Source organism: Sciurus carolinensis, chromosome 3, assembly GCF_902686445.1.
Source record: "Sciurus carolinensis chromosome 3, mSciCar1.2, whole genome shotgun sequence".
NCBI classification, from domain to species: domain Eukaryota; kingdom Metazoa; phylum Chordata; class Mammalia; order Rodentia; family Sciuridae; genus Sciurus; species Sciurus carolinensis.
Window position 1 is genome coordinate 163,843,207 of NC_062215.1, and position 19,027 is coordinate 163,862,233.

A 19,027-nucleotide genomic window follows, 5' to 3' on the forward strand; every position below is an offset into this window, starting at 1 on the left:
TCAGGCCACATGTCCAGCCACAGCAACATCCACAGGAGCACGTGGGAGGCACCCGACAAACTCTCCCAAGCCCCCAAAGCGTCTCTGCAAGGCCTGAAGCCCTGCATGAGCACATGGAGTCTGAGAATGACCAAGATCACTGGTGTCATGACTTCATTTGTGCTCATAGACCAGGAGGTCCTGCAAAATGTGGGCAACAAAATCACGTAGTTCTTTAAATTAGATGCCAATGAGATGCCCCCAGGGACATCAGTTTCTCCAAACTGTTGATTCTCTCCATACTCGATTTTTTAAAAATATATTAAGTATTTGTAGTGCTCTGTGGTTGGTTTGGAGACACAAGATAAACATACACATAAAATCACTGCATCCAAGACTTAGAAGAGGAAACAGCCAAAGAGATGACTGACTACAAAACCTGTGCTGAGCCAGATGTGGTGGTGCACGCCTGTAACCCCAGCAACTTGGGACACTGACACAGGAGGATCACAAGTTTGAGGCCAGCCTGGGCAACTTAGCAAGACTCTGTTTCAAAATAAAATAAAAAGGGCTGGGGTATAGCTCAGTGATAGATAGAGCATCTGCCTAGAATGTGCAAGGCCTGGGTTCATCCCCAGTGACAAAAAAAAAAAAAAAACCTGTGTTGAAAGTGGAAAGAAAATGGAGAGTTAGCCGGACAAAAGGGTTGGGAAAGAGCATTCCAAGGAAAGCAGAAAGCATGCCAAGACCCCAAGGGGAACTAACAGCAAGTGGCTCCCGGGGCGGGACGAGAGTTAAGGGTTCTGGGCATGCTCCAAGGTAACAGGACTGCCAAAGTAATAGGGATCAGCCACAGAGGTACTGTGTGCCCAGCTCAGAACTTATACCCAAGGGCAGCAGGGATCCTCAAAGGGTTTTACAAGGAAAAGAAGGTAATTAAATTTACATTGTGGAAAGATCATTCTGGCAGCAGAGTGGAGGGTGAATTGAAGAGGGAAAGACTTGAGGCAGAGATGACTTGGGCGGAGATGGCAGGGGAGGGGAGCCAGGGAGGAGCAGCAGCTCACAGTGCCAAGCGTGTTGTGAGTGCTCCCTAAATACAGACTGGTTCAGTCCCTATAAAAACGCTATGCAGTATGTCTTCTCTTTACGCCCATTTTACAGATGGTGAAACAGAGACCCAGTGAGATTAAAACTCTTGCCCAAGATTCACAACTAGGAAGCAGATCCTAACTCAGCCAGCCCAACTCCAGAGCCCAGGAGCTTTGCATGACTATTGCAGTTGAGGCAAGTACCCGGAGCATAACCTAATGCCTCCAGGGAGGGAGAGGAGGAGGAGATAGTCAAGAGCAAGGCTGAGGAAGGGAATGAAACAATGTGAATGGGAGACACTGGCTCATATGGCTGAAGCTTGGAGGCAGGCAGACTTAACCTGGGGAGAGCAGAGTGAGAAGAGAAAGGCCCAACATAGAAGCCCAAGGGACACGCATTTGAGGATGAATTGAAATATAAAGCAACAAATGAACCAAGAGAGATTTAGGGGAAATAAGAAAAGAACAGATTGGTGAGATTCAGTGACAGAGATCAGGGAAGATTACACCTAAATAGTCAGTTTTTCTCCATTAAGTTTAAAAGCATGCCACAGAGGCGGGGGGTGTTGCTCAGCAAGAGTGTGTTGACTAGTTATGTGCGAGGCCCCTGGGTTCAATTCCCAGGACCTAAAAAAAAAAAAAAAAAAAAAAAAAAAAAAAAAGAAGTGTACTGAGAGAACATAATCAACCAACATTCAAAATGTAATACTCCCATAATATATAAAAAGATCTTGCAAATCAATGATGAGGGTGACAATCCTACACACTCAAAAAAGAAAAATACGAACCTCAACCTCCCCAGGAATCAGAAAAGTACAAGTTTAAAAAATGAGACCTCATGACCTCATTTCCTGCTCTCTGGGAAAACAATTGATCGTGTACAAGTTTCATAGTGAATATACAGGTAACAGGTCCTTTGATAAACTGATGATGAGACCGTCAGTTGGCACCATGGTTTTGAAAGTCAACTTAGTAGTATTTGTCAAGATTTAAATATACACAAATATCAACCACCAAAATTTTACCTGAGCTGCAGAAATACTCATACAAGTTCCCAAAGGAGGTTCATAGTAAGAACCTTAACACTCATCTTTACGGTAATTATCAAATAAATGATGCCTACTTTGGCTATTGTGTAGTCATTGAAAAGGATAAGATGGATCTATATTACTGAGGTAGAATAGATCCATGAGACACTGTTAAGGTGGAGGGCAATCAAACTGATAAAAATTCTTCTTTCTTAAAGAAAGAAGGAAGGAAAACATACATTTGTATTTGTGTAAAGGAAAATCTGGAAAGATCTACATGAAGCTATAGAGGGTGGTTTCCTCCGTAGAAGGAGGAAGGGAAAGCATGCTTTTTTGTTTACAATATGCACGCTTGATTTTTATAATATTAAAGTGGTTTGCGTAAAGAAAAGGTTTACTGGGTTTAGCAGCCCAGTTGTCGTTGGTAACCTTAGAAAAGCTCTTTTGGTGGGGTGATAGGAAGGAAGGCTGCTGCTGTGTCCGTTAAGCAGGAAGCAGGAGGTGAGGAAGCTGAGGTAGCAACTGCTATTTTTTGCAGTAAGTTTGCCTATTTGAAGGAGGATTCAGCAGAATAGAAGCTAAAGTGCTCCCAGGATAGAGAGAGGGTGAGAAAGACCTAAGCAAGCTCAGAGCAGAAGAGAAAGAATCCTTGAGAGACAGAGGGGACAGGAGGCAGGGTCCTCAAGAATGAGCGAGGCAATGGGTCCCCCGGAAAGGGGACTGATTGGTAAGAAACAACAGAAGAAACACTTCTGTGCCGACCCTGTGAGGAAGGAAGAAGCTGTCCATGCAAGCTCAGGCAAGGTCATCAGCCGTGGGAAGGGCGCCTGCATCTTCCCTGTTGAAAAGGAGGTGCGGACTCAGCACTCAGAGAAGCAAACCTCCACCTTCACACTGGCAGGCTTTCCGGGAGCCATTAGACAGGAAGGCGTGAAAATTCCCAGAGCTCATCCCAGAATCACCAGGTGGGACCTTAGCCTGGGGTCAGAGTCCGGGGACACTTCACTGCTCCTCTGTGGGACACCCCTCCCGGTGAGCCCCTGGGTCCCCTTGGCAGCCAGGTCAGAAGTCTCCCCATGAAGATTGCTCCACCCTCTTCCTGTCCAACAGCCCTGCCTGCTTCCAAGCCTTGAGTCACAGCAAGGTGTCAGTGGCCACTTCAATGACAACAGCAGCATGGAGCAGCAGCAGGTACGTGAGCCATCCGATCTCGGGGCTGCTAAGGACATATTTCTGATGGAAGGGACCTGGAAACTTTGGCCTTCTCTGAGGTCATTGAGCTAGGGTGAAGAATTGCAGAACTTTAGAGCTAAAATCATTGAGTCTTTGCCTAGATGGCGCCATACAAAAGGACTTTGTGCATAATGAACGTGTTTCCATCTGCACTGTCCACTATGTTGGCTACTAGTCTCATGTGGCTACTGAGCATCTTGTATGACCAAGGAAAAGAATTTCTATTTTACTTTAATAATTAACATTGAAATAGCTACATGTGACTATAACTACCATACTGGACAGGGCATAACTGGAACAATCTCATCTTCCAAAAAATCACCCAAGGCCCAGAGAGAAGTGACCTGTCCAAGCTAACCCAGACCATTAACGGCAAAAGCAGGACTGGAAGCTGGTTTTTTTATCCACTCCCCCATACATACACCTGTGGTGGGATCAGCGACAATGAAATCAACCTAAGACACATCAAGACATGGCCAGTTGGGAAATGTCCAATCTGGGCCCCCTTTTGACATTATGGTATTTGGTCATCCAGGTCAGAGAAGTACCTAATCTAGCTGGGGCCAGGTCCCAGCTCCTGGATGCATCAGACAGAACCTAGGAGTTGAGAGCAGATTAAAAAATGTTTTAAAAACATTAAAAAATGTTTTAAAACCCTGTTCGACCACATCACTCTAAGTAAGTTCTTAACCTCTCAAGAGTGGTAGTTTCGGGCTGGGGAGATAGCTCAGCTGGTAGAGTGCTTGCCTTGCAAGCACTTAAGGCCCTGAAGTTCGATCCCCAGCACCTCAAAAAAGAGTCTTAGTTTCCACATTCAGAAAGTGCTGACTTCAGTTCTGAAAAGCATTTTGCCCAAGAAGCTAAAACCCAGTAGGCACTCAAGCTTGTGCTGATATGACCACCGTCATTAGACAGAAGCAAATTCAGATGTGCCTGGGCATCAGTCTTTCAAAGCAGGCCTGTGGCTCTCCCTGGCCTGGGGATGGAGTGGAAGAGGCTCGTGTCATCCATTGGTAAACTTGTTCAATAGCATCGTCCTAACAAGAAAAGCTAGCAGTGTGCTCTGCGTGTGGGTCATTCCCCTTGCCATCCTCTTCATGGCCCAGAAGTCACATTCGACTGCAGGCCCAGTTTGCAGACGAGGACATTGAGACTCAGACAGGGAAAGCAGCTTGCCCAGAGTTTTTCAGCTGGCTGAACTCTCGTCAGCCTCTTTTCATGCACAACGAGCGTCTGGTTTTAACATCGAATGGCCAAGTGGCATTGCATTTTCCCCAGTGTGAGAAAGGGACAGGTGACAAATACTGAGGAGTGTTTGATGAACAGTTAGGCTCAAAGGTCCTTTCCCTGGGATAGGTCATCTGAATAGTCGGTTAGAGGCTATAAGTACTCTCTGGGCCCTGAGACTCGAGAAGCAAGAGGACAGGGTAAGGAGAGGTGGGGAGCTTGAGACCTTGTTCACAGGGGTGGAGATGGGAGGGAATAGGAAATTGATGTTTACCTTTCATTTGTATTTAGTAGCAAGTGGAACAAAATGTATTCTTAGTGGCACTCAACACTTTTCAAAAATGTGTTGGAACCTGGGTGGGATTTTCATTTTTACCAAAAGTTTTTCTTTCCAAATTAGAGGGTCTTGGTACCAAGGGCGGGATGGGCACTGCTACAGATTTCGGGTCCTCGAACTCAATTGCCTAGGATATAAGACAATAAAGAACAGCAAACTGGAAGGTGGGATTGTGGCCAGAGCAGACGTTTGGGAAGGGAGGCAAAAGACAAGAGAGGTAAGAACAGGTCCCTCATTTGGGGTTCAGGATTCTCCAAGGGACATGGCACAGGTGAGAAGTCCGTAAGGTTCTGATTCTGGAGGAAACAGGAGACAAGAAGCATTAGGTCCAGGGAGAAAAGCTACCAGCCTCACCAGAAGTTCAGGTTCCACCTCTGCTGCGTTCCCTGGAGATGCAAAAGAGCCCAGAGCTGCCAATATCATGGCAAAGAGGAGAGAGATCAGTGTGGTCCTAGGCAAACCCCTTCCCCTGTCTGGGACTCAGTTATCCCCTCTGTGAAACAGCAAGACAGGTTCAAAAGCCCTGCAGCTCCTCCCCAGTATGAATTCCATGAGGCTATCAATCAACAACATATCCAAGAGCTGATCTGGAGATTTTTTATTTGAAGCTATTAAAGTATCCCGCACCCTCAGGAGCTCCTCCCCTGACTTGAGCAATCCCATCCACCACTCACTTCCTCCAGTGAATCCTCACCACTACCTCCTTTTCATAGGTCACAGCTGCCCTCCTGGAGGTGTCCCACAGGTGGAAAGTCCAGCATCCCGGTAAGTCTTGGAACACCCTCCCTCCCACGGCCTAGAATCTCTCCCCTCTCTGACCCCACACTCCCTGACCTCTGCCCTCTCCCCCTTCTCCCTCAGCCTCCTATTCTCTTGCTTTAGGCCTCCCTGTCCCCAAAGAGAGAACTTCTGCCTGCTTCTTACACCCTTCTCCAGCAACCACTCAGGGCCACTTCCAGCCCATGCACTTCCCTTGGCCCTGTACCTTCCAGAACCAGCAACCTCCCCTGCTTTGCTAGGACTAGGTCTGAGCATGGGCTAGACACTGAACGCCAGCATTTGCAGACTGCATCTAGAGAGAAGGAACACTGGAATTGTAGTCAAATGACTGGATTTTTTGGTCGTTGTTAAAGAAATTTACCTTATATGTTCGGGATCTTGGAATTTCCCCCGTGCTGCGGCATCTTCGTGTCATTCATTAGAAGTCACCCTGGTGGGAGTTTCTGAACTACCTGATGGGAGTCACCAAGGGGCTGCATTTTCATTCAAGCAGGGGCGATCCCGCTGGGTCACAGAGAACATTCAGTAGAAGCCAGCAAGTCGAAGGGCGTTTGGCTTGTCATTCTGGCAAGGGGTATTTCTTTAATTTGGGGCTTAAGGAATAGCAAAAGATGGCAATGCACAAAAGTCAAGCAGTATGAGCGAACTGTGCCCAAGAGCTTAACCACATCTCAAGAAACAAACTGAAAAATAGGGGCTTGGTGGGCTGAGATTGTAGCTCAGTGGTAGAGCGCTCACCTCGCATTCATGAGGCACTGGGTTTGATCCTTAGCGCCACATAAACATAAAATAAAAAGTATTGTGTCCGTCTACCAAAAAAATTTTTAGAAAAATAGGGGCTTGGGGTTCATCTCAGTAGCAGAACACATACCTAGCATGTGTAAGGCCAATTCTGCAATTAAAAAAAAAAAAAAAAAACTACTTAGCTTAGAAATACATTTAAAATATGAGGTACAATTTTTTTTTAAGAAGTTAGGTTATACATTGAAAATAATGCAAGCGGAGCCGTTTATACCTAGGTGGAATCCTGACTCCATCCTTACAGACCCTTGCTGAGCCTCTCCGCCTCAGTCTTCTCACCAGCAAATAGGGCTAACCATAGCCATTTGTAATGAAATGACCAAGAGAGATCACATTCCTGCAAAGTACAAAGCGGACCTCAGCTGCATCATCTCCCTGCCCTTAGACTGTCCCTTTAGCACCAGCCCATTCCCTCCAAAGATTGGTCAATTAAAACACAAACACCAGCAACAAACATCCTCCCCACCCCCGTGCCTGGAGGTCATTGGCCTGTCCCGATTCTCTCTTCTGAGTTCTTGACCTTCCCGCCTGACCTGCATGGTCTCCCTCTGGAACCTGAGGCTGGCCCTTGATGTCCAGGATGGTGACCTCACCCCTACAACTGCAGCCCAGCTGAGCACTGGCTTGTGGAGAAGGAGGACTTCCCTGGGAAGCACGCTCTGCCGCCCTCCTTTCCTTTTCAGGTGGTCTCTGCAGCAGCCCCCGGTGCTCACGTTGCTCACGGACGGGTGCACTTGCTCTCAGAGGCAGTTCTCTTCTTGTTCATTTGTTCCCTCAAAAGCATCTTTGATCACCAGCTCTTAGGGGTGACCCATCTTTAACCTCATGACTTCCCTGGACTTAACTCTAATCAAACTTGCTCTTGACCGTGGGAGTTCAGAACCAGCAATTCCTTTCAGGTCTTGCGGATCATGCTGGCCCAGCCAGCTGTACAACTTGCCTCTCCCACTGCCTCCCATCCTCCCGGCCAAACAGGGCCCCACCCTCATCATGACACCTTTTTAGGTTCACCAACTGATTGAATCTTCTCTCTCTGTGATCTTAGGGTGCTGAAGACAATTTGTCCAGCCTCTGTCTCTTACAGGAGAAAGTACTACCTTCTCAGGAAACGAAGGTCCAGGATTTCAACACTCGCTGGGGGAAAGGGCATTATTTTTCCAGCTTCTCTTACTCTTAATCAGCTTTCCTCTTTGCTACATACGATTTGACAGTAACAGACTACCTTCTGCCAAAGAGAAAAGTTTCCTAGGATTTTTGTCATTGTTGTCATTTTAATATTGGTAATTGCTTTTTAAGGCAGCAATCGTTTGGTTAATCATTTGTTGTTATTTTTTTTATTTGAGGTATAATTCACACACCACAAGTCACAAGAGTCACAAGAGTATATAACTCATGGGGTTTTAGTACATTACATCACCATTACTACTAATTCCAAAACACTTTTATCGCCTTGAAAAGAAACCCTGAATTCATTAGTATCCTCCCTCCCACAAGCTCTTGGCAATCACTAATCGACTTTCTGTCTCTATCAATTTGCCTGTTTTGGTCATTTCACATACAAGGAATCATAGTGTAAGAAGCCTTTAGTGTCCGGCCTTTTTGACTGAGAAAAATGTTTTCAAGCTTCATCTGTGTGTGGTGTTATCAGTACTTCATTTTTTCCTGTGGCTGGATAATATTTCACTGTGTGGATATATTTCAGTTTATTGATTCATTCATCAGTTGATGGACACTTAGGTTGTTTGCACCTTTGAGCAATCACGATAAATGCTGCTATAAACATTGTATACAAGTTTTTAGTGAACACGTATTTTCAGTTCTCTTGGGTCTATACCTAGGATGGGAATTTCTGGGTGACATAGTTTTACTTTTTGAGCAAATGCTACTGTTTTCCAAACCAGCTACACCCTTCTACATTCCCACCAACAGTGTACAAGGGTTCTGATTTCTCCACAACCTTACTCTCCATCTTTTTAAAGTATGCCCAATCTAATAAGTATGAAGTGGTTCCTGAAACTTTTTACTTCCTGATTCTTCTCCAACACTGGGTTCCATGTGGGGGTAAGTTAGGGGCTTGACTATGGTCATAGGTCATAATTTGCTATAAAGAAGCGGATTGATGGTGATCTATGTTGTGATTTAAGAGGAAGCGAAGTTGGTAGCTGCTTCGCTTTGGATTGCCTTTTCTTGGAAAACTGGGATAAGGATGATTTCAGAGTGGGATAAGATTTCCCCAGAATCAGGACCTCTGCTGTCCCCATAGCATGGGCAGAGCCCACAGAAGTACGTAGACTAAGTCTGGAGGACCAGAGGAGCCAGAGATGGAGGCAGGCCCACAGAGGCAGGACAGGTGGAAAGCCACCACACCGAGAGTAGTGTGTCTCCACTTGTCCTCTCTATTTCCTGCCATCCTGCCTCCTATTCTGGGAGCACAATACAGGCTCTGCCCACAGGACAGAATATGGCTGCCTGGAGCTCTCCAAATAGTGTTAGATCTCCATCCACTCAGAGAACCAACCTCCAGCCTATCATTTTAATACACTTTTTCAAGCTATACAAATACTCCTGGGTCAGGCCTCCTTCCTCCCAAAAGAGAAATGCTGGGCCTCTTCCCCGCCCCCCATACTAGGGATTGAACCCAGGGCCTCACTCAGGCTAAGCAAGCATTCTACCACTGAACTACATCTCCAGTCCCTTTTTTAATTTTATTTTGAGATAGGATTTCACTACAGTGCCAGACTGGCCTCAAACTTGCAATCCTCCTCCCTCAGCCTCCAGAATAGCTGGGATTACAGGTGTGCACCACTGTGCCCAGTTTAATGCCAAGACTTATTAACTGATTTAAAATTTCTTCTAGCACAAGCCTCCTGAATCTCCATGCTGCTGTGATTCAAATGGTCTTTCCATCTTACTTCTTTCAAAATAACTTTAAAACAAATCCATGCATTTTTAAGAGGTCATTCTTAATGAATTTCTAAGTTTTCCAAATGAATGAATAAATAAAATAAAGAAAGCTAAACAAAGAGATTCATCTGTCAGTTTTATAGTAAAGCCTTGATCATGGCCTGCTTACTCCCCGACATTAAGAACTGAAGGGGCCGAGCACAGTGATGCATGCCTGTAATCCCAGAAGCTTGGGAGGCTGAGGTAGGAGGATCACAGGTTTAATGTCAGCCTCAGCAACTCAGGGAGGCTGTAAGCAACTTAGTGAGGCCCTGTCTCAAAATATAAACTTTAAAAAAAAAAGTGGGGGGGACCTGAGGATATGGCTCAATGGTTAAGCACCCCTGAATTTAATCCCTGCTACCAAAAAAAAAAAAAAAGAGAACTGAAGGGTATCTCACATTTCCACATGTTAAATCCAACCTCAATAACCTAACCTGTTCACCAATGAGGGACCCAAGACAAATGTTCTGTATGCAAAGGAAAGTTTCAACAAAGTTTTGAGTGTTGGTGACATCGTGGAAAATGCCAAGAATTTTTCTCTAATATTACAGGGAACTATAAACTTTCCATAAAATGTACCATTTTTTTTTTGTCTCATAACCTTAATTCTCCTATTATTTACAATTTTGAAGTGAAAATCCTTCCATGTAACTTGAAAGCCAATGCAAAGAATTCCTCCCATCTCAATTCCTTGTGTGGATGGGCAAATTCTTGAGTGGATAGGGAGACTTATGTGCAATAACCCTTATATCTCCTTTATAGGAGGATTGCGTCTTACCTCAAAATGGAAGAACTGAATATGGAGAATTACAGCTTTGAAGATTACTTCAGTGAAGATTTTAGTAATTATAGTTATGGCACTGGCTTGCCCCCTATTCTACCAGATTCTGCCCCGTGCCGGCCAGAATCCCTGGAAATCAACAATTATGTTGTGGTTTTCATCTATATCCTGGTGTTCCTGCTGAGCTTGCTGGGAAATTCCCTGGTGATGCTGGTCATCTTATATAGTTGGAGCACCTGCTCTGTCACCGACGTCTACCTGCTGAACCTGGCCATGGCCGATCTGCTCTTTGCCCTGACCTTGCCCATCTGGGCAGCCTCCAAAATGAAGGGCTGGACTTTCGGCACACCCCTGTGCAAGGTGGTCTCATTCCTGAAGGAAGTCAACTTCTACAGTGGTATTCTGCTCCTGGCCTGCATCAGCCTGGACCGCTACCTGGCCATTGTCCACGCCACACGCACACTAATCCAGAAACGGCACTTGGTCAAGTTTGTATGCTTAAGCATGTGGATACTGTCTGCGATTCTGTCCCTCCCCATTTTACTTTTCCGTAAGGCTTTCTACCCACCCAATTTCAGCCCCGTCTGCTATGAAGACATGGGTAACAGTACCACAACATGGCGGTTGGTGTTGCGGATCCTGCCCCAGACCTTTGGCTTTGTCATACCACTGCTGGCCATGCTGTTCTTCTACGGCTTCACCCTGCACACCCTGTTCAAGGCCCACATGGGGCAGAAGCACCGGGCCATGAGGGTCATCTTTGCTGTTGTACTGGTCTTCCTGCTCTGCTGGCTGCCTTATAACCTAGTCTTGGTCACAGACACCCTCATGAGAACCCATGTAATCCAGGAGACCTGTGAGCGCCACAATGACATTGACCGGGCCCTGGAAGCCACCGAGATTTTGGGCTTCCTCCACAGCTGCCTCAACCCCCTCATTTATGCCTTCATTGGCCAAAAGTTTCGCCACGGACTCCTCAGGATCATGGCCACCCATGGCCTGGTCAGCAAGAAGTTCTTGGCCAAGGACAGCAGGCCTTCCTTTGTGGGCTCTTCTTCGGGGCACACTTCCACCACCCTCTAAGACTGCCTGCCTAAGTTGCAACCCCAGGGGTTCCACGCTTCCCCTCAGTGCCATATACTAGGCCGCATGTGGTGGCATCGGCCTCAGTGCAGACCCTCCATTGTGGTGACAGGAAAAGCCCGGCTTAGAAAGCCTGTCCTGGTACCTGAACCCTTTCCATAATTATGTACCTGCTGTGAGAGCTGATCCATCCTCCAGCTGGACCCAAAGCACTCCGCCTTCTAAGAAACCCAAATCAAAACCACCGTGAGATGCCACGTGGCACCCATTTGGGACAGCCATTATCAAGAGGGGAAAAAAAGCACAAGACAAATTAGCAAGGATCAGCAAGGATTTAGAGGAACTGGAACTCTGACCCATTGCTGGTGGGAATGTGAAATGGCCACTCTGGAAAGCAGCAGGGCAGTTTTCCAGAAAACATTAAATCTAGAATTACCACATGATCCAGAAATTCCACTTCTGGGTATGGAACCCAAAGAATTGAGAGCAGGGGCTTGAACAGATATTTGCACACTGATGTTCACAGTAGCATTATTCACAACAGTCAAAAAGTGGAAACATTCCCAGTGCTCATCAACAAATGAACGGATAAACAGAATGTGATGTGTACATATCAAGTGGAATATCACTTGGTAATAGAAGGAAATGGCATACTGCTGCAGGTCAGGTTACAACGTGGATAAGCCTTGGAAACATTATGCTAAGGGAAATAAGCAAGATACAAATGGACAAGTATTCTGATTCCACTTCTATGAAGTACCTGGAATGGTCAAATTCACAGAGACCAAAAGTAGAATAGTGGTTACCAAAGGCAGGGAAGGGGACAATGGGGAGTTATTGTTTAACAGGTCAGAATTTCCGATTGGGATGATGAAAAGTTCTGAAGATGGACAGCAGTGGTAGCTGGACAATAATGTGGAAGGAGTTCATTCCTCTAAGCTATGCACTTAAAAATGATTAAATTGGGGGTCGGGGGTGCAACTCATGGGTAGAATGCTTGCCTGGCACACATAAAGCCCTAGGTTTTACTTGAAAAAAAAAAAAAGTTAAAATGGTAAACTTTACCTCAATTAAAAAGAAAAAAAAAAAGCTGAGCCCAAAAAGGTACTTTAGCCACTGAACCAGCATTGGAATTACCTACCTGTAATTTCTTTTAAAGTGAGATCATTAAATATCTTTTTTTTATAAGCTACTTTTTGTTGGGTATTTATTTCATTCCTTCCAACCCAAAGCAGGCAAACTGCTCCAAAGCCTCCAGGCCAGGGGGAGCCAACATCCCCAGGGAGGGCCTTTCCAGAAATAAATCCCTTTGCTAGTTACTGGGTTTATAGAGAGAAGGCTGGGAGGAAAGGGAGACTGATCTTCCACTGGCACATACCAGACAGCCCAGGCTCCCAGCTGCTGAACGTGGCTCCTGGGAAAGAAATATATTCTGAGATCCTCAGCAGCTCTGGGTCCTCAGGTGAAAGAGGAGTCAGGAGCAACAGGCAGGGGTCTCAGGAGGTGCAGAGTGCCCGCCTGACTGGGCACAGGAAAGCAGGGAGCTCTACGGACCTCGAGCCACAGCTGCCACGGTGAGACTCCCTCGCCCTCTCCTTTCTCCTTTCCAAGACACTCACACCCTCATCCTTCAGGTGTGATGAGGCAGCGCTAGTGCAGGGGTGGGGATGATTTCCAGTCTGCCACGCAGAGCAAACAAAGGACTTGAATCAACATTCAGTGTGTACTGAGTGTCAGCTCTTCCAGAGAGTAGGGATACAGCAGCCCCCAAACAGCCCTGCCCGGCCAAGCTCACTCTCCCAGCCTTGTCTCTGAAGGGTCTTTGGCAAGGGGGAGAGGCTCTGAGAAGCCTGCTAAGGGAGAAGAAAGCAGGAGGGATTAAACACCCACTGTTCCCATTAACCACACCTGAGCACTAAGGCCAGGAGCCCGGGGAGCGGCAGGAGCCAACCTCTGGGCTGCAGGCTCAGAGCAGCTCACTTCTGCTCACAGTTCATGAAAGTGCTTTTCCAATTGCACTCAGCAAACAGTCAACAGTTCCTTGTCCTGAACTCATTCTATGCCAGGTACTGTGCTAAACTCAGGAGCCAGCGTGACTCAGCGGCTCCTCTGATTCAGCAGAACAACGTGTATTTACCAAACACCCAAGTTGCCAGAGGGAGCGGTGCTGTTCTGCCTGGGCAAGAAGGACCAGCCAAATGGCTCCCCGAGATGACTCTCCAAGGCAGGAGGCCAAACTAAGTTTCAGTCTTGTTCCAGGACCCTGCTTTCTGCTCCTCTAACCAGGCCTGGAGGAAACACGGATCTCCAGGGCAACAAGGAAACCAGAAGGTGCAATGAGCCCTGAGAAAGCAAGACTGAGATTAAATTGCACTTATGTGGACTCTGCTGACATTTATCCTGTCTCTCTCAATCAATAAATATCTCTCTCTCTCTCTCTCTCTCTCTCTCTCTCTCTCTCTCTCATAAGAACAGTCAGTCATGGAACAAATAGTTTCCTAGCCAAACCGCCACTAGGACAGGGCAAATCCAGAGTTGTCTTTCAGTTATTATTTCCTCTCTTCCCTCCCACATTCAAGGGTCTGAGTCCCACTGTCTAAGGGTTCAGCTCTGTGCCTAGATCTGCCTGCTCCAAACTGGCCTTTCTTGCTATGACATACGTTCCTCTACTTCGGTACTCTAACACCTTCTGTCTCTTGATCTGTCTTCCTGAGTTAATGATGCCTCTCCCCACCACAATCCCAACCTCTGCAGGATGGGTTCCATTTTGTTCATTAAATCAAGACAAACTTCTGTCTATGTGAGGGGGCATTAAGAAGTGTCCTTAGTTTACATGTCACGTTAAAACTCACTGTGTGCAGACCCACATGGAGACCCATAGTACCATGCAATAGTAGGATCAAAAAGACCTAAAGGAAAAAACAGAAGAAGAAAAAAAAAAAAAAAACACAAACTGGAAACAAAATGATAATCTGCAAAAAAAAAAAAAAAAGTAAAAAAGTAAAAAAGTAAAAAAAAAAGCCTAAAGAAGAGGGCAAACCTGTAATTCCAGCAGCTCGGGAGGCTGAGGCAGGAGGATATTGAGTTCAAAGCCAGTTTCAGCAACTTAGCGAGGCCCTAAGCAACTTAGTGAGACTATGTCTCTGAATAAAATACAAAAAGAGTGGGGATGTGGCTCAGTGGTTAAGCCCCTTCTCCCCCTACACCACCCCCACCCCGGGGTTCAATCCTTGGTACTGTCACAGGAAAGCAGAGAGCTAAAACTCTTGTGTTCTGATGAAAGAAGATTTAAAGTCAGACACCAAGAGTCATGCAAGTAACTTAATTAGAAGGTAAAGAAAAGTGAGATTTAAGCAAAAAGCACTCTCAAGGGAGAGTGGGCCATCTCCAAGCAGAGGAGGACAAAGCAGACATTACTGTCCCCCATCTTATTACTGTTTGATGCTTACCGGAACTGGGACCACCTTCTGTACTCTTTGCCAATCAGGTGTACAACTGCTCCTTCAGGTTGGTCAGTGGAGTTTTGACCCTAGTTGGTCCTCTCTGGAACTGTCATGGTGGCCATCACATTTAGGGGGGCGTCCTCTACAAGTCAATCCCATGTTAATGTGGGCACTGGGGTCAGTAGCTGGTCGGAAGTTACCTTAGCGCTCCTGCGCTACTAAAGGAACCTTCCTTCCCAGATGACTGGAGACCTTAGAGCCGTAATTCCTAGCTTTGTGTCAACATCGATGGACTCTGTCAGGAGTGAGTCCCATTAATCCTTTTCTCTTGACATATTTCCCAGTTAGTGCCTTTTGTTTCTGTTTATTTTCTACAAATTAACTACCACCCTTTGCTTTCTCATCTACATTGGAAGTAGTTTAAAGAATGGCCCTAAAGTCATTTAAAGAACACTGGGACCTTGCCTGCATTTCACTGCTCATTGCTAGCTACTACCTAACAGTACCAAAAAAAAAAAAAAAAAAGAAAAGGCCTAAAGATCCCCAGGCCAACTCTTTCTATGTAAGTACAGGAGCAGAGGTCTAAGCGAAGCAACCTGGTCAAAATGTCATGGTTGGATAGTAGAGTTGAAATAAAAATTCCAGTTGCCATTCTTTTTTTAATTAGATTTTTGCTTTTGTGACAGTGGCATTTCAGGCAGCTGAGAGCTAGGTGGCAGATTGTATGTGACCTCAGAGCATTGCACTCACATGCATAGGACCTGTGTACTTTTTGTGTGCCTGCACTCCATGGGGCCTGGAGCTGGGGTTATTAGGTCTCCATCGTCCTGATGGAAGTAGGGATCAGAAGAGGCTTAGGGGGCTCAGGAGTGGCTGCAGGCCATGGTAAACTGGCAGTCAGGACAGTTAAGGAGACTATCCAAGTCCAACACAAAATTCAAAGATAGGCAAAACTAAACCCTATTTTGAGCACACGTGCTACATCAGCCAGGACTCAATGGGAGAAGCAGAGCCTCTCAGAGATGGGATTTGTGATGGGGATTTGATACCATGCAATTGGAGGCACTCGTGAACCAGTCTGTGCCAGGCTATTGACTTCGCTTCTGCACAGACCTGAAGCTGGCAGGTCAGAAAGCCTGAAAGGAAAGATGGACATGAAATGGGGAGTGGGAGGATGAGCTGGAGCGTCTGAGACACACTGAAACTGCCCTTGGTCCAAGTTCAATGTGCGGGGCCCTAGCTGCTGCCCCACAGCCATGAGACCAGCCCGCAGGCAAGCGACCATGTGCAACCGTGTCTGGTGCCTTGCTCTGACCTTCCAGGGCTTGAAACATGTGCAGATGCTACTCCCCTTCCACCTTCCAGTTCTCACAAAAAAGTCTCCGCTGGCCCACACCATCTACAAGTATAGCAGGAAGAGAATTGGGAGAAAGTTCCATTTTAGCTAAGTGGACGCCATACGAAGCCTCCACACAACACAGGAGCAAATGCTAAAGAATGGGGGCACAGCACTCAGGAAACACTTACTGCAGGGAGATGGGGAGCTTCAGGCAGTCAGGGCTTTTGAGGGCACCAAGCAATGTCTGAGATTCAAGGCATTATTTTGGTCTTTAACTTTAAATGTAAGTTTTCTGTAACAGGTCATGTGTACGCTATTCATCTTAAGAAAGTTTTTCAGCCATTGGTATAAATGGAAAATAATAAGGAGAAAGTGATCAGAAGGACAAAGGGACAATCCTGGAATTTGGGGATCAGTACAAATCAAATATGATCACCCACAGCTGGTAGGAGAGTAAATAGGTGTGATTCTTTGGCAACCTGATGTTTTATTTGAATGCACAGGCTCTCTGATCTAGGAATTACACTTCCAGAATCTATCCTGCAGAAAAACCCACATAGATGGACACCTTATAAAAGCCAAAGTTTAAAACCAACAGTAGCATCCATAAAGAAGGACCTGTTTCAACTAGGAAGGAGCATTATACCATGGAACACACTGGGGGCAATGGTTAGCAGAAGGGTTAAAAATAGCATATAAGTGAGAGAAGCTGGGGCAGAAGACCACGGGGTGCTTGATTGCATTTATGGTAAAATGTCCAGAGAAGGCAAAGTCTACAGAGACAGAAAGCAGGCGAGTGGTTACTTGGAGCAGGCGGGGCTGAGAACAAGCACCAGGGGTTTTGTTGAGGTGATGGAAATATTCTAAATTTGGATTGTGGTAATATTTACACAACTGTGTAAATTTACTAAAAATCACTGGCTTGTTCTACAGTTTGAATATCTGCTTAAAACTCATGTTGAAATTTAATTGCTATTGTAACAGGACTGAGCTGGAGGCTTCAAGAGGTGATTAGATTATGAGGAGTCTGCTCTTGTGAGTGGGTTAATGCCACTGTCTCAGGAGTGAATTATCCTGGGAGCTCCTGATTAGAAAGATGAGATCACCTGGTGTTCTCTCTGTCTTGCATATACTAGCTTGCCCTTCTGCCATGTCAGGACACAGCATGAAGGCCCTCACCAGAGGACAATGCCATGCTTTTGAACTTCCTTCCCCCAGAACTGTGACCAAAGGAACTTCAAGTTAACCAGTCCATGACATTCTGTTGTAGCAGCAGAAAATGAACTAAGGCAGATTATTTACTTAAAGCAGATTGTGAATCTTATAATATACCTTAGTAAAACTGTTTAAAAAATAATCTTAAATAGTGAAGTGGGGTTGGGGGTGAAGCTCATTAGCAGAATACAGGCTTGGTATGTGTGAAACCCTGGGTTTAATCTCCAGCACCAAAAAATTAAATTAAATTATAATAGAATAAAATGAAATAATGTAGGTCTATGAGTGAACATAGAACCATCTTCAAGAATAATTTTAAGCTGGGAGCAATGGCACATGCTTGTAATCCCAGCTGCTCAGGAGGATCACAAGTTTGAGGCCAGTCTCAGCAATTTATTGAGACACTCAGCAATTTCGTGAGACCCTGTCTCCAAATAACAAGTAAAAAGAAGAAGAGATCCAAGATGGTGGATAGAGGGGGGCTGTGTTCCTTGTCCCTCCATAACTCGGGTTTCAAGCAGAGGATATCTGTTTCTCAGTGAGGCAGTTTTTGCTGCTTATCGATCCTCTGCTCTTTACCCCATTTGTCTATGACATTCACCTGCAGTCTGCCAGCATATCGTCTACTTTTTGAGTGCAGATTGCTCACTGACTGGCGCCTATCATCCACCATTCGCCTGCCTCTTGCCTGTCTATCGCCTGCCTTTTACCTACCCATTACCCACTGCCCAAGGTTCACCTACCGATCGCAGACTGCCAGTGGATCGACAGCTGCCTGCTGGTTGTCTGGAAATCCACTGTCACAGTACCTGCAGAATCCCTCAAACAGACAAACTACACCCCACTTCCAGGACCTCCAGCCGACCACACCCACACCCCAAGCTGCAGCTCCTCATTTGCCAACACATTTGGAAGCCAGAGCGGCCATCTTGGATTATCCTGGAAGTGGTAGCTCCCATCTTTAGGTGGGGCAAATCTCATCCTGAGATGCCTGCTGGAGACTGGAAGCTCATTGTCAGGTACCTCTCACACATCAGGCTACTGAAGACTGGGAGGTTTGAATAGGTTTTTTTCTTTCTTCTTTTTTTTTTTTTTTTTTTTTTTCTCCTTTTTTGAAAATTTTTAAGTTTTTATTTCTTTACTTTTCTCGCTCTATTTTCCTTTTATTTAACTGTTTCCTCAGAGTCTTTTTCTCCCTTTTCTCATGCTAACAACCAACTTCTTTTTATTACACTTTCACTCTTTCTGCAATCTAGACCTTCTATATACTCTTTTCTTATCCCATTAATAGCTACATCCTACATCTCTCCCCATTCTCTTTGTCCTCCATTGGAAACTGCAGACCTTATTACAAATCTATTTGTTATACTGTAGATAATAATTTAACTCATTCTGTTTATTATGACAATATTGTTAATGTCTTTATAGGGGCTATTTGGTTTAGGGTTGCATATTGTCTGTACTGGGCACTGCTAATATTGATCTCCCCCTTAAAGAAAAGGTTTTGGAAACCTATAGGGTCACTATAAGCCTATAGGGGGGAAACTGCAATACCCCAGATCTGCACTGCTAGAGGGGAAGAAATGTGAACAACATGAAAAAACAAGGGAAGAAAATGATCCAAACAAACCTAGATTCTATATTAATTAAATCCAGTGACAGCATGGTAGAAGAAACGTCAGAAAAGGAGTTCAGAATATACATAATTAAAGTGATTTGTGAAGCAAAGGATGAGATAAGAGAG

At 45.5% G+C, this 19,027-nt stretch overlaps 1 protein-coding gene across 1 annotated transcript; it reads left to right on the plus strand.

The window, feature by feature from the left end:
• The first annotated feature begins 3,235 nt into the window (after positions 1-3,235).
• On the plus strand, positions 3,236-12,478 carry Cxcr2 (C-X-C motif chemokine receptor 2). The gene is made up of 3 exons (XM_047546173.1): positions 3,236-3,289; positions 5,609-5,660; positions 10,185-12,478. Exon 3 carries the CDS (start codon positions 10,207-10,209, stop codon positions 11,284-11,286), a length of 1,080 nt encoding a protein of 359 aa, XP_047402129.1. The 5' UTR covers positions 3,236-3,289; positions 5,609-5,660; positions 10,185-10,206; the 3' UTR covers positions 11,287-12,478.
• The last annotated feature ends 6,549 nt before the right edge of the window (positions 12,479-19,027 follow it).

What these genes read in the sequence shown, in the direction of transcription:
- Cxcr2 (XM_047546173.1), top strand. Translation starts at nt 10,207, where the DNA reads ATGGAAGAACTGAATATGGAGAATTACAGCTTTGAAGATTACTTCAGT.